General features: G+C 36.3%; 2 protein-coding genes across 2 annotated transcripts in view; one reads left to right on the top strand and one right to left on the bottom strand.

Moving 5' to 3' along the window:
• Nucleotides 1-2140: 2140 nt before the first annotated feature.
• LOC139120954 (NBAS subunit of NRZ tethering complex-like) overlaps nt 2141-23107 on the bottom strand; it is a 75271-nt gene continuing 54304 nt past the window's right edge. Inside the window, exons 46-58 of the mRNA XM_070685542.1 lie at nt 22099-22217; nt 21419-21517; nt 20909-21022; nt 14299-14493; nt 14020-14076; nt 13458-13600; nt 12444-12542; nt 9224-9296; nt 8248-8334; nt 7595-7737; nt 6970-7105; nt 6013-6141; nt 2141-5510 (exon numbers count right to left, since the gene is read on the bottom strand). Coding sequence (XP_070541643.1) covers nt 5226-5510; nt 6013-6141; nt 6970-7105; nt 7595-7737; nt 8248-8334; nt 9224-9296; nt 12444-12542; nt 13458-13600; nt 14020-14076; nt 14299-14493; nt 20909-21022; nt 21419-21517; nt 22099-22217 — 1679 coding nt within the window. The 3' untranslated portion in view covers nt 2141-5225. The remainder of the gene's footprint in view (nt 5511-6012; nt 6142-6969; nt 7106-7594; nt 7738-8247; nt 8335-9223; nt 9297-12443; nt 12543-13457; nt 13601-14019; nt 14077-14298; nt 14494-20908; nt 21023-21418; nt 21518-22098; nt 22218-23107) is intronic.
• Nucleotides 15548-20915, top strand: LOC139122007 (complement C1q tumor necrosis factor-related protein 3-like). Its single transcript, XM_070687349.1, has 3 exons — nt 15548-15691; nt 17004-17219; nt 18219-20915. Exons 2-3 carry the CDS (start codon nt 17012-17014, stop codon nt 18959-18961), a joined length of 951 nt encoding a protein of 316 aa, XP_070543450.1. The 5' UTR covers nt 15548-15691; nt 17004-17011; the 3' UTR covers nt 18962-20915.

Below are 23107 nucleotides of genomic sequence, written 5' to 3'. Positions count from 1 at the left end.
TACAGTTGCGCTGAGTTTGGGAGAGCGTATATAAACAAGAATAAGACACTCGGTGATGGCTGTGTAATCACTGACAGAGAAAATGATGTATAAATTCGTTGAGTTTTGTATCCTGCAAAACTATAGATCCGCACTATTAAAACAATATTTTTGATGGTCTTTTCATTCTGTACAGCTCATAATGGTCGTGCTGGCATGGCTGCATTGGTCTTGCAAGATGATGAACAAAACTTTGATTTGAAGCGCTTTTACAGTTATGTTAATTCGAAGCTTCCATCGTATGCAGTTTCTAAATTCTTGCGAATTCGAGAATCTTTAGAGATGACGGCCACGTTCAAGTTCACGATAACATATCTAAAGAAGGAAGGTTTTGATCCAAGAAATATTGAGGATGTAATTTACATGTCAGACGATGGCAGTCAGATCTATTGCAGATTAGACGAGCAGCGTTACAGAAACATTATCAGGGGAGTGTCTTGTTTGTGATCATTGGAAAGGTGAAAGAAGTCGAGAAATTCATCAACAGTCTGTCAACACAACCAGTTTTCAATCAGTTTTCTAATGATTCAAGTGAACGAGTCCCCTGACTGATGACCACTGTTGACTTCTCGCACTGCTGAAAGTTAACCAATGATTTATATACACATTTATGTTTATATTAATCGGTCTTTGGCAATATCTTTGACAATAACACAGATTTCACTTTCAGGACTAATGGAAAGTCACTAACGTAACAAATTGTAAGGATTACAAAAGATATTTTACTAGAAAAAATGATAATTGCAATCAGATCAACAGATGATGGTCAGGTTGCATGTATGTTCGTGCCTTTCTACCTACCATACATTGTTCTATGCAAACGACATTGACCTCAATTCTTTTTTAGTTGTACCTGTAAATGTTGCCTGTCAGGTACTACGTTTTATGTCAGCTCCGTGTATTATTAATATTGTAAAGCATTTAAATAATTGTTTAATTATATCTATTCGTAATAAACGTACGTTTACATACAGTGAAAGTTTTAACATTACGGCTAAATGAACTTTAATTCACCGTCTGCAGATACTTATATGTAATGAATGTTTGTTTTGACATGAAAATTGCGCCATAACTCGCCGATTTCTAAACATATGAGTGCACGGATCGCCTTATATAATGTCGCATGACTGTCGTCAAAAGTACTTAAACTTGTGCACAAGTTGACTGCATCGATTACTCCAGACATGGATGAGGTTGTTCTATTGAATTGAAACTTTGTTTGCAGGTTCCAAGCAATGCTTTTATTTAACTCTCTTACATCATGGTGACGTTCAAAGAATGTTTTGAGGGTATTTGTTGCTTTCAATAAACAACGGTGTAACAATCAGCCCTAACAGACATACTCTTCATTCACTTCTCAAGATATACAGCACATCATCTGCCAAATACTGCAACACACATCAATCAACAGGTGTCAGTTGTACATTCAGTGCCTTTGGCGTTATTTTGGCGGTCCAGTCGGCAGACCGGTAAAACTTTCAGCTTGATTTCAAGAGGTATGGCAAGAATGTCACATGGGCAACTAGATGGCCAAGTGTGTGCCAAAAATCTCAGCAGGAATGTGTGGGCTTGTCAACCTTAGACCTAAAAGTTCAAGCCAGATCATTCTCCAGAGAGGACCTTGACTTTATCATAGTGTAAGATTAGAAATGTTTTGTCCACGGTAGCCTTTTCTTCCTACCTCCACAATGTTGAAGTCTTTCACTTTTGAGCCACAGACAACCTTAATCAACAGTTGCTCTGGTTTGATCGGTCATGATCAATTGTGCTCATCATCCAGTAATCTAGTATGGCAGCTTTAATACCTATGACACAGAAAGGCATTCTGAGAAATGCATGGTTAATGTTAGCTGATATGTAACCTTGAAGCCTGTGCGTCCATGACAAACCAGCCAAACTTCTGACAACTACTGAAATTGATTCCTGAAATCAAAGAAAGTAACTGACACTGCATCAATGGCAATGTCACACCACAAACTTTGCTACATGTATACTCTGTGTTGAAAGCTGAACGACACACGCAGTGAAACAGTGACACAACAACAGTAAAGTTTCATTGATACTTCTCTCGTAAGTTTGTTGAAAGAGTGGACTCTGAATATTAGACTTTGATAACTTTTATTACTTTCATTTTTATTGAGTCATGGCTATGAGTAATGTCTCTCAGATACATGCAATCTATGCAAAATACAATGACAGGTAAAGCATGTTAAAAGAGATATTACATTTCTTAGTTGGCTGAGAATAGAGATTTTCAGTTTTCGCTGGGGGACCGTGTTTTTGCATCTAACAACTCCCATGCTAGCCTTTATTTGTGCAAAGCCTGTTACTTTAAACTGCCAACTTTTTCCCATCTAAATGAGTTACCGGTATTTCCATTCATGGCAACTTGTAATACTTGGCTTATACCTGAAACTAGTGCCATCAATCTGGTTGAATAACTGTTAATGAAATACCGTAGTTAAGGCTTTTACAAGTAATTTGTTAAAGCACCTGGCCATCTCATTTTGAGTTGTTTCCACGCTACACGTCAAATACTGGTGTAGGAACAGACTTCAGAGCATATTCTCTGGACATTATTGATAAATGAAACAGACCTATGTGTATAACTGAATGAAGGTCACTGGAACAAGTAAAGATTAATGAACACAATCTCTTGGACATGAACTGAGCAGGTTTCTTTGGGGCCTTTAGCTACGTGTATGTACCGTAGTCTGTCATTACTTCTAGGTTATTGGTTATTACGTCAAAATACAGGGTGTCTATTAAACAGAAAGTAGCTATAACTTTTATTGATGTTTTTCACTATTTCAGTTGTGTATGTCAAATCCAGGTTCTTATTCTATCCCCCAAAGCAATTCGAAGAACCTATTTACAGCTTGTTGACAAAGTGTCTATATGTTTAAAATGCGCTGATATTGTTCATGTTTGAATTCAACTCCATAATAGAGAATTTACTTGTCAATAATAACAAGTACAGGCTGAGTCGACGAGCTAAATACTGTGTATCTCAACATGCTTTTGGGAGAATAAGAAACTGCAGTAAACATTGAAAAAATCTGAAAAAAAAAATCATCAAACGTTACAGCTACTGCGTAATTGATCCACCCCTTGCCAAATCGCGTTACATTTATTCACATTTATACTGCATTTCTTAATAACATGCAATACTTCTTTTGTCAGGACAGTTGAATTAGACATATCTTGGCAGACAGTGTAGGCGATCATTTTGTCATCCTTTTCTAGTCCAGTCATTCAAACTCTGTGTACAAGTACTAGGTACTTCAAAAGCACTGTGACTCATAATGCTATGTCAAACACGTTCACTATCTGGTCAAGTCACTGTAAATCAAGATATTTATGTATGTATTTGAAAGAAAATTAAGTGTTTTAAGGGTTTTCAAATGGCCAGGTTAGTTAAAATAAATTATGTAGCAAAGGGCATGTTGTACTTTTGCTGGTTTCCACAGACTTGACCTGATAGTGGCATATGAACCTGGCAAGACAAAGGTTGACAGAAGCTGATGTCTCATTCTATGTGGATTAAACAGCATTTCTTATAAAACACACAACATGCTGTACTGACTACGCTGATGCTGACATACACCAGAATTAAGACCTATCTTCTGTACTGTTGCTCACTGAAATACACTTAAGGTAGTATGCATCTTGAAAGTGAAAGACTTAAACTTTTGCTCAAACTTTCCTTAATGAAACTTTTGACCATTCTCTTACCAAATCAAATGAAAATCAGGGATCACCTTGCAAGATTTAGTACAGACAGACAAATTACCTGAGATTTCTCAGTATTTGAAATTCAAAATGGCTGCCATCCCTGTGTTAATTCTATGACAACAAATAATATTTTCGATTTTTGAAAACCTGAGTCAGTGAAAAGTTTTCTTACACCAAGAGCTTTAAAATGAATAACCACAAGTGGTATATCAGAAAAGCATTGTAAAAGTTTGAGAGTCCGAATATCTGTCTCCAAGGCGCATTCTACCTTAACATCCTAGCTGCTCAAAATGCCACCTGTAGATCTCTTACAGTTAATGATCAACATCTTCCTGCAGAAATTATTACTACATGCTTGGCAAAACTAAGATAATTCTCATTTTGTAGTAAAATTAAATTACAATAAAATATGAAATATTTTGCTTTCGTATCTACACTAATTATAATGTATTACCATCAATAGTAATTTTATACACACTACAAGAATCTGGAACTTATTTGAAAAAGGTTACAAAAAACAACAACACAAAAATATTACACTCCAGAAAATTGCTTTTAAAATTATACTTATGAAGTGAAAAATATATAGATAGTAGGCATTTCGATAATGTAAACTTTCACACTCTGGACATGACATTTTGACATTTTTTCACATACTCAAATTCTATTGTAATATTTTAACTTTTGAGAAAAAATTGTCTGTAAGCTATGAGATCCTGGGATGTACAAGGTATTACAGAGTTCTATGGAGAGTATATAGAGTTCTGTAGTGAGTGTATGCTAATGCTGTGGTGAGATCCTGAAATCCTGTAATCTGTGCCTGAATGATTCTGTGATTTACACTATCAATGCTTTCAGACAATCATAATGACATACATAATGGCAGATTCAGTGTATCTACAACCTGCAAATACAAATTTTCTTTTACTCACATACAAGAAATGGCATCACTTGTTTCCATCTGATCAACATGGGCAGGCAGAGCTTTGCAGCACACTTTCAATTCATACAAAAAATCTGAGTTTTAGAATTCGCATCTTATTCACGAACACGGCCAGATGAAGGGTCAGGGGTACAAGATTTCATTCCTTGATATACCTTGCTGAACCCTAAACTATCTTAAAATTCTTACCTGTTGTGTATCACACTATATATTGAAACCAAATTTCAAGATTGTCATGATTCCTATGTATTTAAGTCTCTACCTAGTACCTAGATTATGGTCTTTCAATTTCCTAATGTTATGCCCTGAAAAGCTACAGTCAAAATCTTTAAGATAGAAGAATTTTATGATGATTGTGAAATGTAAATGTACATGATATTATTACTGTTATTCTTTAATCAGTTGAACAGCTAGATTTAAAATATTTGCAATGTAATCTTTTGACATATTTGCTTCAATGGTATATTGTCATATTCCTAGGTTTATGTTGCAAATAGGCAAGACTATGCTATTTCTTAAACCATCTTGATACAACACTCAAAGCAGCATCTAAAGTTCTGAGAGCTGAGTGTGTTCCCCTGTGTGCCAATAACAAAGTGCCAGCCTCACTGTCATATCCAGATTCAGAAAGACGATTGGCCAGTTGTTGTACATGTGCCTGGGTTCCGTCATCCTGATTGGTCAGAAGATATTCAAATAAAGGTGGGTAATATTTGGAGTTGACCAACTCTGCACCAATTCCACGGTCCAATATAAACTGGAAGAGTTCATCATCATAGTAGCTTTCATCAATCTAAAAAATGCAAACAATAAATATAACATGTGAAAATGTGAAATTTTTAATTTGTAAAGAGAGGAACAAGGAAACCAAACTAAAGGAAATATTGTGAGGTGTTTGTCTCCTCACTGAAAACTGTAATGTAGCCTTGCAAATATGAAAGGAAGCATATAGCATTGGTATTCAGCTGCTGGATTTCATAGGGCTCACTTTGTTCAAGCTTTGGTTTTGTGTAATTATTCTACAAGAAGTCTGCAATCTTTGGCACATGCAATGACAGATATCTGAGAAACCCATTATCAATATTTGCAATGGGAAAAAAGGAGATTTGAAAATGGCTTTCTTTGTCATCAAACATGATTGCACTATGCAATGGAAGGTTTGTATTTGTAGCTATCACAATGTCTTCCATCTCACATGCACAAAGGAAAACACAAATGGAATTTTTTTTGTTTGTGCTGCATCCCAGGAATTGAGCGCTTCTTTTCAACCCTGCAAACACAGAACAAACATGTACCTTCTCTGAATTCTTCATGATGTCCACAGCTGTGCGATATAAATCTTCATAATCTGTGAGTAGCATAACTTTCAATGCAGACAAAGTCTGGTTTTCTGCAATCATTATCTCACACACATGCTCTACACACTGTCAGGGAGAAAGAAAGCAGCCAGGGTTGAAAAAGTGATGAAGACATTGTAATCAAATTCAAAGATGATGCTCACAAGAAGTGCTAACATTGGAAATGTCTTTCTTTAAATTTAATTTACTCATAACATGTCCATAGAACTGTTGTGCTATATCAGTACCGGTATGTGATATACCCTTGAGCTGAAAAATTTCCAAAAAACTCTTGTGTTCTGAGGTACGTGTACAATTTGGCCTAAACACAAATAGAGCCAGAATGGTTGCAGTAACACGGATGTGTGGATCATTCCTTCAGCAGGTCAAATATCTCTGAAGTGCATCTGTGCATATGTCCAATCTACAAACTGCAAAGACAATTTACAGTTTGTACAACCTAGAGTAGTATAACTTTGACAGAATCATCAAGTTATCGGTCCATGTATCTCATATACTGACATGTGTGGCAAACTTTGAAATGCTTTAAAACATGAAAATCCTTGTTCATGCTTTTGGGAAAGTCCATGCACAGGTATTACTGCTCAATGGCTTCACAAACAACAGCATGAAAGATAGCCGCTGTTGGGGAATTATTTCCCTGTGTACAAACACAACACTTCAAAGACTGCCCACAAACCCACTGGTGTTAGGGATGGGCAAATCAGATGAATAAAACTAGTGCATAGTATGAGTATGAATTTCTGTTAAGGTACATGATCCGTACTTCATATTTACACATGCCACAACCATATCACTGCAATTTTCTTTCTAGAAAATAGCAGCTGAACTTATTGAAAGATATATCAGCCTGTGTGTTTTGTGCATCTCCATAAGTTGCAATGCAGATTTTACCTGTTTACTGAGGGGTTTTGATGGCTGTATGCACTTCAATGTCGTCACAGCTTCTTCTCCATTCCCGTCTTCTGGCTTGCAAGTCACCATGGCAACTAGTAACTGGACCCAAGGATGGCTTCCTGGATCACTGGCACTGTCAAAAAAACATGAAAATAATTGTTACAGATCAACTAAAATTTAGTACACTATGAACTACCTACATTCATAGACTGCTATAAAATTTGAGTTTTGCATGCCTGAATATCTTGGTTTCTGAGACCATTTTTCTGTTTATTCACAGGGTTCCAAAAACTTTATCTTATTGAACAGATTTTGGGTGTTGACACTTGCACACTTTCATGTTTTCAAGACAAAGCCCAATACACTGTAAAATCCAAATACACTACATTTTATAGCCATGAAAGTATACTGTTCCCATAACCTGTTGGTAACCGGTTTCATTTTTAGAAGCTAAGTCAAACAGTCAAGATTTAAAAATGTTTTCTTTTTTACCAAGTATATTATCATGAGTAGAAGCACAGTTAGGATCACTGACACTAAAAAATACATGAATTCTGATAAAGATCTATATACTGATGATTATCATCACTGAGTTTTTCACCAAATCAAATAAAAGACTTACAAATCTTTCATACTGTTGAGTTGAGGCCAAGACTGAAGTAATGTACTCAGTGCTTGTAACTGTGTCATTCCATTGCTGCATTCCAACAGAGACTTAAATGTCCTGTCTCTGCTTTCATCTGTACGCACATCATCAAGGTGTAACTGACAAAAATCAAAGGTGTAGCAGTAAGTGATCACTATTCTTGAAGCACATATTGCTATGTCGATGAAAGGGTCGGTGAGTTGAAAAACTTAAAAATTTTTACAAACATGAACTGCATATGTATGTTTTCTTGTTTATTGTATCTTTCACAAGATGTTCCTTTAATATACTTTAGAAATATTAAAGTAGGCGTGATTTTCATTTTAATGTGATATCAACAATTATAGAAATGAAAAACGTGGCAGTCTTATATCTTGATGTCTGGATAATTTGCCTCTGGCTGAAAACATCTCTACATTTTACATTTGTTGAATGAGACAAATTCAAAAAAGAAAGTCCTAATGAGAACTTTTCAAGGCAAAAATGGAAAACAACAATCAAAGTAGAAAGATTACGATGCACTCACATCCCTTGTTATCAAGAAATTCATATTGACTCTGGCAACACCGAGTGTAGATGCCCTACTGAAGCTGAGTTCAGTCGACAACTGAAGAAGCAGAAATACTTACCTTGTAATCCTGCCATGCTGTAGCCACAATGGCATCTGATCTGTAGAACAGCAATAATTCATGATCCTCACCAGTCAGCTCAAACGACTGAAAAGAAAATATTTCAACATTTGAGCCTTGTAATATTTCAAATCCTACCACCATCTTTTTGAATGACAATGCTGAAGATTAAAGATGTACAAACACATATGTTAGTTTAGTTGATAGCAGGGTTAGGTTCAGAAATGCAAGGTGTAGCAGTTCATTTGAAGATTCATACACCATGCATAGGAAATATTCCAATGAATGGTAGATGGACATCCTACCTTTACTGTGGTGGAATACTGGACCAGAAGAAAGACAAGACAAAAACCATTGAGAAAAGAAGAACATACAATGAATACAGGGTGACACAAAGATGAGAAAGGATAGTAAGAGCTCTAAGTATGAATGTTTAGAGTTGTATGATCTACTACAGTCAAAACTGTGCATAGAGGTTACACGAAGGACAACATCTTCAGATATTTGTATAGTTCCTCGTAAATAATTCAACAACATTACACAAAGCACACTTGTTTTTTTTCAAAAGTACAACCATTCTGGTTTGAAATTGACAGAAATTTAATTGGAGGTGTGTGGTTCCATAAATAGGCAGGTGAAAACCATATTTTCTTCCAGATACATGAAGTTCAACATTTTAGCCATAAAATATATGTGATGTTGAAGAAATTTGTGAGGTGGAAAGTATGATATATTTGACAAAGCATTTTCATTGACATGATCCGAGATTTCAATTAACACAAATGTCAATGGTTAGCAAAGAGGACATAAATTATTGTAATAAAATTTTTTTATGATAATATTCCGACGAAAATCTTCAAAAACTTTTGACTTCTTATTGAACATGACTTGAATGCAAGTAAACTGTTTACAACCATCTGGGAACTGTATTTAAAATCTCCATCACCCATAAGTATTGTGGTATTTGCATTCTTACCTTTTCAAGCAACAGCAAGATATCCATCCTTGGTTTCAAGGCAACACTCATATCAGCACAGAATGGTCTGAGTTGCCAATGATGTCATCTGACTTGATCAAACTCCCTCTGACAACAAAATATTTTCACATGTGTTGTATCGTTAACTCTACAAATTAATATTTCTTTTGTCTCCTGATTTGAATTATACGTACAGTTCACTAAATCAAAATAAACAGCTGTAGTTATTGGTGTTGGGTGCTTAGATGGTTTATGTATTGTCATATGAGTCAAATACAAAGCAGGAAAGTAAATGAACAACATGTTATGTGGTACAAGATGAGGTGTGAAAATGACTTGAAAATTATAGTCAGACACAGTTTAATGGAAATGACTGTAATGTTCAAAAGCTGTATCACGGTGACAAAAAAATCTGTTTTTAAATATCTTGAAGATAGGAAACTTGTACTGTCCAAAAATAACCAATGCCCGATTAGGGATTTGTTTCCAGGTGCATAAAAGTAATCATGGAACCTTACCAAGATCAGTCAAAAACATGAATTGCAATCCTTGATTTGGAGTAAACACATTACCTGTAGTTTTATCTTGCAATGATAAGAAAACATCTCAGTACTAGATGAAATTTATGATGTAATAATAAAATTATCTGAAGTGTGTAAAGAGTTTTACAATTTTTGAACAAACACAGAACCGTATAGTTGAACTCTGTCTTGCTTTGTTATATGACAGCCATAGTTCATATCTAATAATTTTTTCAGTATTTTTGTTCCGTGTATCGACTGCAGTTTCTTGGTCTACTCCAACACCATATTCACATACCTGATATTTGGTTTCTTAGTGTGATGTATATGTGTGATGTCTCTTATTGTTGACAACAATGTTGAACAAAAATACTGAAAGAAATTGTCTAACGTTTAAAGCCCGGCTCGAAATGGACCGGGATCAGGATTAGTGCCAAGTTTGGGTGGGTGTTTTGGGGCATGGCTCTGCATAATGAGTATGTTGGCAACGGTTGCGATCGTTCGCATTATCTGCGTAATCTGTTTGCTCTCAGATTACACTCGGGCTTGGGCTAATATAGATACGTACAGCCTTCGTGGCAATACTCGAAAGAAAAAAGAGAGAAAAAAAAACTATCAACTTCATCAAACAGGAGTTTGCTTGAGTGAATTTACTGAAGTTTTCAGGCCATGTCAACGTTCATTATGTGAATGATTCTGCTACTGGCCGTCATTTACATAAGCTTACGGAATATTAGCGCCGTACATAGTGGGAGTAATTATTTAAAAAGTAATAAACTTATAATAGAAAAATTACAAATAACCCGAAATTGGCAAATTCGTATGGTGAATTACCCATAAACTGTATTCATCTATACATGGACGGAGGAACACGTCAGGAAAATTGTAGGAAATAGGTAAACGGCGACGTCATGACCGATCGCAAAAAATAAAGGAAGTTCACGTAAGGGTCGAGACTTCCTTGAATCTTGTGTATCACGATATCTGTAATAGCGATCGCGGTCAGCTGCTCGGTTGCTTGGCGGCGGGCTGATATCGAAAAATTATCACGAGTTATGTTTATTTTCGGAGAAATTGCAAGTTTTGCTCGAAACGTTTGTAAACCTTCGACTGGAATCAATTACAGCACAGTCACTCGTGAACCATCTATTCCGCTCAGCGTGTATGCCCCCATAGACGTGTGTACATATGCCTGGTTTTTCTCAGACATATGTACACACGTCTATGGGGGCATAGACGCCAAGCGGAATAGACTGATCACGAGTGACTGTGATGACAGACTGGGTTCCTCTCCGTCTTTCTTTCTACCTCCATGGTTATTGAAGGAATTAAAGTCCAGCTTTTGCCGAAATATTATTACGATGTAGCGCGGAATCAATGAGCTGTCCTCAGACACGCGTATCCTAAAGCGTTTACAAGATTGGGCGATGACGCTTACTTGCTCATCTTGAACTGAAAGATAGAATGTTTCAACTGTTCAGATATCTTAGAATTTTTGTTAAATTCTCATCACAGAAGTCCAAATGTAACTGGGACAATCGGTATGTCAAAACCTTACCAGCCCTCCGAACACGACATGTCATTTCCACGTGTAAAAACACGTGTACATACGGCCGTTTTCGGGGCCAGCATATCCAAAACAACTGTTCAGTACCTTCACGTTCGGCCGTAGATTTGGAAGGGGGAAGTTGTTAAAAATGTCGATCTCTTCGACTGACAATAATTAAATTGATCATGGAGGCTACCGCCATGTTTTGATGGTTATTTCCGATGCCATTATCAGTGCAAACTACGGACTCTGCTTACAGTTTTGTTAAAAAATATTACGCTCTTTTCGCTAGAAAACATTGTACTATACGGGTAAGCTTACTGACTAGTCCTCGTGCTAAGTCACGTCTGAAAATGGTTCACTTTCGTGATGTCATTGCACCATAGACGCTAGCAAAAGAGTTGATGACAATTTACACAAAGTTTTCATCCTTTGCCCGCTGATATAACTCTAAGCGTACACAATCATGGTTTGTTTACATCGTAATTGTTCTCATATGCACAGCAAATGTTTGACCAGTTTACGCCTCTGCGCGTCACCGAATGATTGACAATTGTTTGAATCATGGAACGACTGTATGCTGAGGGCCATTCCCTTTGTCCAGAAAGCGATTTTTCCCCTAATCGTCGTAGTTTTAAAAAACTTTGTGAAACTTTGAAGATATCTGTATGGCCTAGGTGTTTATGAAACAGTCTATGTTCATGGCATTCCAATAATATTTGTTTGAGAATCGTTTCCGCCGATTTTCACGGAGCGGTCTACCTTGCTATTGCCAGTTGTCACTCAAGCGCCATTATGAATTTTCAATAAGTTAGGGGCCTTTTATATCCCGCACACCGGTTTAAGTTACACCATGTGACTGATACAGATGGCTGGCTGTAATCAGACTCTCTCACAGCCCCTCGTCCACTACGCAGCTCTATCCTCAACCATATGATGAATTGCCCTCAATGGTCTTTCTAGCAAGCGAGGCTCACCGAGCCAGACAGGTTATAGCATAGCCTTGCCGGCTTCGCCGGCTCACTGAGCTGAGCTTTGCTCGGCTCACCTTCTGAGGGTGGTATTATGGTCAGAGGTGAAGCCAGCGAGGGGCTGAGAGAGAGTCTAGGCTGTAATATACTGCTGACAACTCATGTTTATGACGACTTACCCATCTTGGATGTGATCACTGACAGATTGTATCAGATTCTTCAATAGATCAAACGGTTCCCGCTTAGAGTCATTTGATAGTGAAGAGCTATATCCTTGCCTGATAACAACAGAAATAACAATATTCATGCAAATTATTTCAAAGCATGTACATGAACTCTTTGTTCATATACAGCTCTCATCCACAAGACTATCATTATTTCCCTTTAATACTTGAACAGAAATAAAAAAGTGGTCCTTTCTGTGGTGGTTGGTGGTATCTACAATGAAACATTCCTTTACAAAATTATTGAATGTATTGTTTTATATCACCTGAAGTACAAACATTCCTCTATAATATCAGTGTGTTCATCTTTAACCAGACAGTGGCCACACAGACTGGCGTTACAGCAATTTTGCCTGCAAATTTACAGTCAAAATATCCTCTCATCAATGGATGGAAAAACACAATCTGTAAAATCCTCCCTTCCCTGACTGCCTACTGATATTAATTTGCTACCAAGTTATCATATATGGATACAGTCTAAAATTGAATCCCCTGGTAAATTAAAGTTATAATTGACAAGGCAATTAGTAAGTCAATAATGATGAAAAGAATAGTTCAAATATTCTAAATGAAAGAATATTATCTTTTCAGATGGTCCCTCATAAAACTGTGATGGGAGCAAGATGCTCATTTGAATTAGAATTGTGTGAAATCTACATAACAATTTACATTTGCCTCATTGCCTATTGACAGCTAATTGAATCAAATTAGCATCCTACAGAATATGACCATATAGGGTAAGTTAGTTGGGTACATATCATTGCAGAATGATTCATATTTAAATGACTGATTCAAATCGTCAACAAGTAAAAGTTACATGATCAAAAAAATCTCTGATGACAGTATGAGAACTTCCCATCTAGGAAAACGAATATGTTCTTAGACATAATACGATCCTTTTATCATGAGGTTACATCATCAGCTACGTCATTTTTATTTGCGATGAAATTATAGCACTAAAGAGCTCACCTAAACTCTGTAACAACACTTTCTATGGCTTGCTGATACACAGTTAAAGGTTTCCATTTGTCAATGGGTGACAACTGTAATAACTGATGAATCATATCAACAGATATTCCCGCCAATGCCATCTTCCTGGCTAGAACCTTCAGCTGAAAGTCACAGTAAAGAACACATAAGAGTTCAATGTACTGATTAATAATCTGATATGTCTAAAATAAATTGATCATCTTGATGAAATGGGGAAAGGAAAACAACAGTTTCACACCTTGTAAATGGAGAATATCAACAAGAACAAAGCCTGCATCTTTAAATCAAAGTAGTAATTGACAGTTTGTGTTAAAGTTGGTCATCAAAATGTGTTTACCGACTCTTGAAAGTTACAAAAAATCTCACGAGGAATACAATGAGTAAATATGAGAGAATAAGGACTGCAGCAAAGAGAAACATTCCATGAGTAGTCTTCCCATGTTTTATTTCATAAAATTTTGAAATTAGTGAGAGATAAAGATGACCAAAACACCAGTGACGTGAGTGTCAAAGATGTGTCCTGGAAATCTAATACTCATACCTTGTCTTGTTCAGATCTTGACAAATCATATTCCTTCAGGTACTCTTTATCTTTACACTGAAAAAGCAAAATGTAAACATGATTATCGTACACACCAAACCTTGTTCCTGTGTAATGCTATGCACAAATAGTTTTACCACTCTAACCCCTAAATACCAGCCTATCTTTATAACCATTGAACTTTACCAAATATTTTGAAAAGGTTATATCAAAATTTGGTGCTGTGTGCAGGTTCGGAAACTGGATTTTATGTACAAGTACAATATATTGTCCACATACCTTTTCTGAATTCTTCAAGTCTGTGATGAAATCACTTTTCAAGGTTTCAAGATGTCTCTGTGACTGTTGTAAATGCACAACGACATCTTCAAAGCTAAAGTTTGTACTGTCTTCTTGCTGTTTTTGCTTTCCACTCTGTTGTCTTGCAAACTTTAAAGCTCTTTTCACGATGTCATATCGACAGTCATCTATTAGCTGAGGAAATAGATTGAAATGATAGCTCCAGATAGAATTAAAGATTTTATGACAAGCAACAAATTGTCCAAATTCATTGAGTTTGAAAATATCAATTCACAACAGAACTACAAAATAAAGACTAGCATTAAATTGACCTGCTTTAATGGCCATGCTATTCCTGTTCTTCGGTAAAATAAACATTAGAATGATCTTACCAAAAAGTTCTAAAAAACGTAAAAATTTCCATATTAGGCCAAAACATGAGAGTTGTTTCTGGTCAGTGTGAGCTTCATTTGTAAGATTTTGGGTTGACTTTTTCAACCTTTCATTAACAAGAGAAAGTGATGTATCAAATAAGATGGTGTGTTTTATGCAAACTACCTCTTTCCAAAGCACTCAAATAACCAGAATTCAATACAACACATGAAAATTAATCATTAACTGTTAAACATGTTCTGAAAGCAGATTGACCCACTGGAAGTCTGGAACTGAAACCAAAAAACAGTAAGAAATAGACTTTACATAATACAATGATGTAGTTGTAAGTGGCTAGCTTGGAAAAATATGACAAGAATACAATTTGTTTTCTTCATATAACTATAATTTATTAATACTAGTTTCCTGTAATAAACAACATATCACTTTCTATGTAATTGCTAAAGTATAGATTTTTCAAAAGTATTTTACATATACATTATACTACAAAGTATATTCTGCCCCTGTTGCAAGTAATCACAGATAATAATTTTCATTTAATATCTAACAGCAGTAAAGTGCAATAAGTCTCTGTGCAGAGGAGATAGATGAAAGGGTTAGAATGCATTGCAAGAAAACATGTCTGGACTGAAATGTAACACCGTGAGAAACTTTTGACTTTTTCTTCAAAACAGGATGAACTAATGTCTGACAAGCAGTAAACAACACCATAATAGGACAGATTATAGAACTTAATTCATGAGAACCAGGCTGTTTTTATTCCCGAAAACTGGAGTCTGAGTAAACAAAGCAATGAATTTCCAAATATGGACAAAGAATATTCAGCATCTTTGCTATATATACAGGCAGACTCTCAGGCTTTGCACTCAGAGACTTTTGTGAAAGTTTTGTGGATCAGGGAAGCTGTGGTTGTGTAAGGTTGTGATTTGTCAGACAACACATACAAGAACATCCAAGTGTGAAGTCTATCAACTGATACTTTGTCCGAGTTCATTCAATGGTAAGTAACCTTCAGCTATCATCATAACAGTCTAACAACCATGAACATCCTGATAACAGATCAGATGGGTTAAGTCAGTTGTTTTTTGCCAGTCTATGAACCAGTGTCAACACAAAAGTCCAGTGTACCTGCAGTCTGGTTTGTCAGTAATGCAGTCATTTGCTAGTCTTGCAGTCTAGTTTTTTTTCTCTTTAAAGTTACTTCTTTATTTATTCCCAATGAAAAAAGAGTTTGCATCACAATATGTATATACATGTACAAAATCTTTTCAAACCTGGTGGTAATGCTACACACTTGAACTATAACAGAAAAAAGATGAACTTAAATCAAATTCCTTCGTTGTAATTCACATTGCAATAATTGTCTCAGATGTGACTTGTTTGTTTCTGTACAATGAAATTTGTGTATTGTCCATTTTGCAACTAACACAATTAAGTTGAGTTTGCTATTTAAGTTTCTATTAACATCTACTCCACACACATTTTGCCATGATAAATGTATCCATATATTGTGTAAGTTCTGAAACACTTCTTTTTCTATTGTTTTCCACACTTCTCTAGCAATAATACATTCAAAATAATGATGTTGAGTTGTATCATGCAAATTACCAAACTTACAAAGAGAGTTTTCCCTAAGTTTCCAAAGGTGCAATTTTACATTATTTATGCATTTGTTGTGCAAAAATTTCTGATGAAACGCACGCATTTTATTTTCAAATGTAAGTTTGTTTTAGCAAGTATCCAGATATGGTATCTTGCCAATAAGCCACCTGCTTGAACTCTCTTCACCAATTCATTATACTGGCTGGTTGCGAAAATTGACATAGCAAAAATTTGTACACATCTTTAGTTTTTTAATATATGTAGTTCTACCTTCTTTTTGTTAATTACAATATATTCTATCTTACGTCTCAATCTTACAAAAAGTTTAAACTTAGAATACCACAAAATTGCCTTTGCATCACTGCCAACCTGCTCCTCATATTGTGGAATAGAGTTCCATGATTCTAATACATGCTGATAAAATAAAGGCAACCTCCTGCAGTCTACTTTGCCAGTCCTGCACACATTCTCAATCAAAACAGTACATTGGTATCAAGTTTTCTGTTGGACCAGTGAAATAGCCAGCAGCCTGGTCTCAGTGATCAAATTGGCAGTAACTGACCTCTGACAATGCAACATGTTTATTTCTAACTACTTAAAGTGAAGGAGCTACATCTCTTTCTACATGCATTATCTCATATGAGTTGTTTCATTGTATCATGGCATTCAAGTACAATTTGTATATTTTTCTCTATTTTTCCTCTTTCTAGCACCAATCATGATGTTTCTAAAAACCCTGACATGGTTCCTCTTGCTACAATGTTACATTATTGCTACTTTGTATCAACTTTCAACATGTCTGGCAGAAGAGCAGACTGTACACACTACAACTGGGATACTGAAATCTGAAAGTAAAGATTCAGAGACAATCCCATCTCCAAGACAACAATGTATTAACTCTATCCATGGTGTCCCTGGCATTCCAGGTAAATTTCAGGAATATCTATAGGACTTCAACTCAGTCATAGAAAATGAGGCAATGCGACAGGAATTATATAAGGGAAATCATAACAACTTGATGACCCCAATTTTCCTGTAAGTTGATCTACACTAACAAATGAAAACAATTTTGCAGTCTTGAAAGGTGGGTGCAGATGAAAGTGTTTAAAATAAAAAATTGGATAAAATTTCATTAGTTTCAAATTCAAATATAATGGCAATCCCTTATCCTAAATGCTTCACTTAAAGAGATAAATTCCTGATGACATTTAGAGCAAGCACAGTCTTTGAATAGATTTAAAATATTAATGGAAGGCAATGACTTATGCTAGGAACAAACAAAGGGTAATACATGTATGATGTCAAAAAGATGCGACTTTATGTCAACAAACACATTATCAGAGACATAATCATAACTGGTTCCTTGCACAATTTGATTTGAAGTTAACAAATTAAAATATAGGTCCACTGATGCATGTAATTGGTTGTATACAAATTGACACATTGACTCATAATCCTGAACCATGGTGACAATGAGTAAAAGTACACACATGAACATAAATTTTTAGAGACGTGTCAAATATGGCCACTAGATGGCCAATTTGATATTTACTTTGTCATGTCAAGATACATTCCAAATGACGTTAGAACTGGTTTTGTTACTGTGAACAATGTGCCATGACATAAACAATTACATAAACAATTACCATAGTTTAATTTTGTTTTCTTGACTTTTTTGTCCAAATGTTTCTTAGAAAAAAATTCATTTTTTAACTCTTGTAGTGTTTGAAAAAGTTGGTCATGGCATGGCTGAGTAATGGCTATAGATGAATGAACAGACAGACGGAGCCCAATCTATGGGTCTCTCTTTGCGTCCAACACTAGTACTATTCAGATTGATAACTATGAATGAAATGATGAACAAATTTGATGATTTTTGCCTCAAATACAGTGATTTATTTTTTGTCATTCTTTTGATTTTCCAGGAATTCCTGGCAGTCCTGGACCAATGGGTCCTCCTGGTTTGCAGGGACAACATGGTCAGACTGGATCCAAAGGGGTCAAAGGCGGTCTTGGGCCAGATGGTCAACCAGGCCAGAAAGGTGTGCCAGGAAATCCAGGACCAAAGGGAGAGAAAGGTGACACTGGACAAAAGGGTGAAGTTCAAATTGGTCAGAAAGGTGTCCAGGGAAAACCAGGTCCACAGGGTGTCAAAGGTGAACCTGGGTTGAAGGGCAGTTTAGGTCAACGTGGCTTGACTGGACCAAGGGGACAGCAAGGCCATAAAGGAGACAAAGGTCAACCAGGGGAAAAACAACAAACAAATCAAATTGCATTTTCTGTTTCAAGAACTGCAGCATTAGGGCCATCATCTCAACACACTCCAGTCACCTATCAGAAGATTTACACCAATAGGGGCAATGGTTTGAACATGGGCTCTGGTAAATTTACGTGCTCTGTTAGTGGTGTTTACTTCTTTATGTTTTCAACACTTAGAAATAATGTAAATGATATGTTTCTGTGCTTGATGAAAAATGATGAAGAACTCCCATGCATATATGTGACTCACTCTGCAAGCAGAAATAATGGTTCAGCTTCCAACAGTGTCATCATAGATTTACAGCATGGTGACGAAGTGTGGGTCAGACTTGGCAGTGGACATGCATTGTACAGTGATGACAATGAATACACAACTTTTACTGGGTATCTTCTGTATGAAAATGCTTGAAAACAAAAACTGTCAGTTATAGATTAGTTCATATTTTTTTATGATATTTTCGTTGTTTATCTGCATTTTAAACTACACACTAAATGTATTTTGTTGTCTTTGGTGGCTTACATTCACAGTATTTCACTGCATCAGGGTGGAATTAAAATTTTGTTGACAATCTGTCATTCCACATTACTCGTGCCAGTTCTTTCTACATGTATCTATTTCTAAACTAATGTCTGACAAGCAGTAAACAACACCATAATAGGACAGATTATAGAACTTAATTCCAGGGAACCAGGCTGTTTTTATTCCCGAAATCTGGAGTCTGAGTAAACAAAGCAATGAATTTCCAAATATGGACAAAGAATATTCAGCATGTTTGCTATATATACAGGCAGACTCTCAGGCTTTGCACTCAGACTTTTGTGAAAGTGTTGTGGATCAGGGCAGCTGTGGTTGTGTCAGTGATTTGTCAGACAAAACATACAAGAACATCCAAGTGTGAAGTCTATCATCTGAAACTTTGTCCATGTTCATTCAACGGTAAGTAACCTTCCGCTTTCATCATAACAGTCTAACAACCATGAACATCCTGATAACAGATCAGATAGGGTAAGTCAGTTGTTTTTTGCCAGTCTATGAACCAGTGTCAACACAAAAGTCCAGTGTACCTGCAGTCTGGTTTGTCAGTAATGCAGTCATTTGCTAGATCTGCAGTCTAGTTTGCCAGTCCTGCACACATTCTTAATCAAAACTGTTCATTGGTATCCACTCTTCTGTTGGACCAGTGAAATAGCCAGCAGCCTGGTCTCAGTGATCAAGACGGTAGTATCTGACCTCTGAGAATGCAGCATGTTCACCCCTATTAAACACTATAAGCAAAGGAGCTACAATGCTTTCTACATGCATTAAGTCCAATGGGTTGCTTCATCCTACCATGGCAATGCAGTATAATCAGTACAATTTTCCATACTTTTCTTTTTGTAGCACCAATCGTGATCTTTCTCAAAAGATTGACATGGTTTCTCTTGCTACAATGATACATCGGATACATTGGAGGAGCGCTTTCAGAGAAAAAGATATTTTGACAAAAAACAGGAAAAATTGCTCAAAAATACAACTATCAAAATTTCACCACAATTTGAACAAATCTAACTAAAGATGCCATAAAGAATCTACATACCAAGTTTCAACCAAATGTGGCTTGTGGTTACAGAGTTTCAGCAATATGCAGGATTTTCCCCTGTTTTTACATCATTTGCATATTTTTGACACTGACATGTTCATTTGAACAAATTCACATCTCCACCCCTTGGTTCACCTGTATATCAAATACTAAGATTGTGGGTGCTGTGGTTTGGGAGTTTTTGATGTGGACGGACATACATCCACACATATATACATACTATACATACATACATACCGGTACATACATACCAACATACATACTATACATACATACATACATACATACAGATGCCGTCAACCTACCATATAAGCTCTCTTTGTTATGTACATACACTGGTACTAAATGCTCATCGCTCCACTTTGGAAAGAAGCCATGACAAGAAATAATTCTTTTTTTGGCTTTACCCTACACATTTCTTGCAATGCTATAAATCACACATTCATGCTATGGTGTTTTTTTAAGCTGTACACGATGACACAACTTGCTTGACATACAATAGATTCTATTGTAGATCCCACTAAGAAATTCGTGTTTGAAGTCAGCTTCTGAAGCTGTCATTGAACACGGAATTCTTAGTAGGGTCTAAACACTGCCTAATATATCCCAGGAATGTACCATTACTAACTGTTTATCATTATCACCATGCAGTGATCAGCTATTTCAGCCACATTGATTACAGCGCCCTCTAGTAATTCTTACATTTGCATAGGGTTTCTTCAGGTAAAAGAAGGAAAACACTGACTGCTTAGCTACAATTGATAAATAAGACTTACCACTTCAATAGCCTGTTCAGTGAATGTGATGTAATTAACATAATCAAGAAAATCAGCCGGTAATAGTCTTGGGAAGAACTCCTGACATGCTTCATAGCGGTGTAACCAGTCTGCCTGATAACAAATGTAACACAATCAAATCTTTCTAGAAAGTTATTCACTTCAAATTGCCCATTATCAACTTTCTTCTTCAACTCTCTGCCTAAGTACCTCATCTTAAGATTACACTGCATTTATTATTAAATTGTCAAAATGAATGATCATGTGTGCAAATCGCTGTCATGCAATAACAATATGAGAGTTTCATCCTGAGTGAAACATTATACATCCAAACTTGTACTTAATTGACAAAACCAAAAGCAACAACATTGCAAGGACTGATGTAATTTTTTTGTATACAATTTCAGAAAGATTAAGTATGCCAGTGTACAGGAGTAATTGGAAAATCATCAAGTTCAGTGCTTTATTTTCAGTGTCTGTACATTAGAAGAATTGGAACTAAGGACTTACTGTTGTTTCTGGAGTTTTCTTGCTCTGTTCCGTTTCCCAGAACAGTTTTTGGATGTAAACTCGGAAAACTGAACTTGATGACAGGAATCCAGTCTTCTGCTAGCCAGAAAAAGATTATGTTCAAGTGAAAGTGTGTCTTTACCCGTGTCCATTTACTTGCACATATTGAAGGTTTGGTGTTTAATCTTGGTGTATTTGCATTGTTAAATGTCCATCATGTCCCATCTGGCCTAGTAAAGTGGATACTCTATATTGTGTCTCTACCCTGTGACACTTCAGTGATGTGGTATTTTATGTTTTATATATTATTCTATGCCATATCTCCTGATGGGACTGGTCTCAGTTGCAGGTTTGTAACTAAAATATTGCTGTACATTTGTGAAATTAGAGATTGCTGCCAGAAATTTGAATAAATTTTGTAAATGCTGCATGCGTGGCTGCTGTTGGAGCTAGTTGTCTGAGCCATTAACTATGTCTTTCCTGGTGTTTTTTGTAACATTTGCAGTCAGCAAGTTATTGCATACGTAATTTCAAAAAATGTAGTCTAAATTTGTGGACAAATGTTTATTTTTTTATACTAACATGAGAACAACGATGTCATTTGTGAACAGCCCTATTCAAATTAAACATTTATAATGAATAATGATAGTGAATGAGTGACTGTTTCAGAGGTCACATACCTTATTTGGTATCTTATTAGCAAGCTTTGCAATGACATGGACATTACCACTGTGTAACCCTGGTTTTATCACATCAAGAGGATCATCTTCTCCATCCACTAGTTTAATATAATCCAAACCTGACAAAATAAACCACAATATTTCATGACCGACAGTTCTCAATTCTGTGTGTTTGATAGGTGATACACTTTCACTTTCTGTTCATGAGAGACAGTAAGGGGCCGTCGATAATAAAAGCTGACGCACAAGAAACGTAATTCCTTCGTTTTACTTGAAACCCCCTCCCTCCCCCCTCAAAACGAAAGTTCTTATGCGAAATCAATTTCGTATTATGATGCCATTTCTGACAAACCCACACGAACCTCTCCAATCCGCACGCCCATGAAAAAATACCGGAAGGGCACATTAATTAATAAACCTCCACATTACGCGTTTCACTTTTTAAGACAGAACATTTTAATGTTTCGCACGTAGGAAAATGTTTCACATACATGTTTCAAGTTGAAAAAGCATACAAGTTTTTATTTCACATTCATGTCTTTTCGTTGTCTTTTCTGTCTCTTTATTTTGTGGTCATTCTGTTCTCGATGAACGCGAAGGTAGTTTTGCGTTCTCGCTGCAAAGTCGCACTTCGAAAACAATAGAAAATCCTTATGCGATTTTGACGCACACAAAACGAAATGAGCTTTTACCCCCTCCCCCCCTAAACGAAAGAATTACGTTTGTCGTGCGTCAGCTTTTATTATTGACGTTCCCTAAATGAAGTTCTCAGAGGCTATAACAGGTACTCAATAGTCCGTGGGCTAGAGGGGGTCTACGTGCACCCCCCCCACAGGATAACAAACCTGTATTTTTCAGAACCCTTGGGATCCCTAGAATACGAAATGGAATTTTAACAGGAAAAATATAGGGACGCAATAGCTGTTATGGTCATGTTTTGAAGGGTACCGCAAAATCACGATTTTCCAAGCCAAATGCATTTTCGTCAAATCTGTCTTCTTGTAAGTCA

This window comes from Ptychodera flava, chromosome 21, assembly GCF_041260155.1.
Source record: "Ptychodera flava strain L36383 chromosome 21, AS_Pfla_20210202, whole genome shotgun sequence".
Taxonomy (NCBI): Eukaryota; Metazoa; Hemichordata; class Enteropneusta; family Ptychoderidae; genus Ptychodera; species Ptychodera flava.
This window is presented reverse-complemented; position numbering and strand designations above follow the sequence as displayed.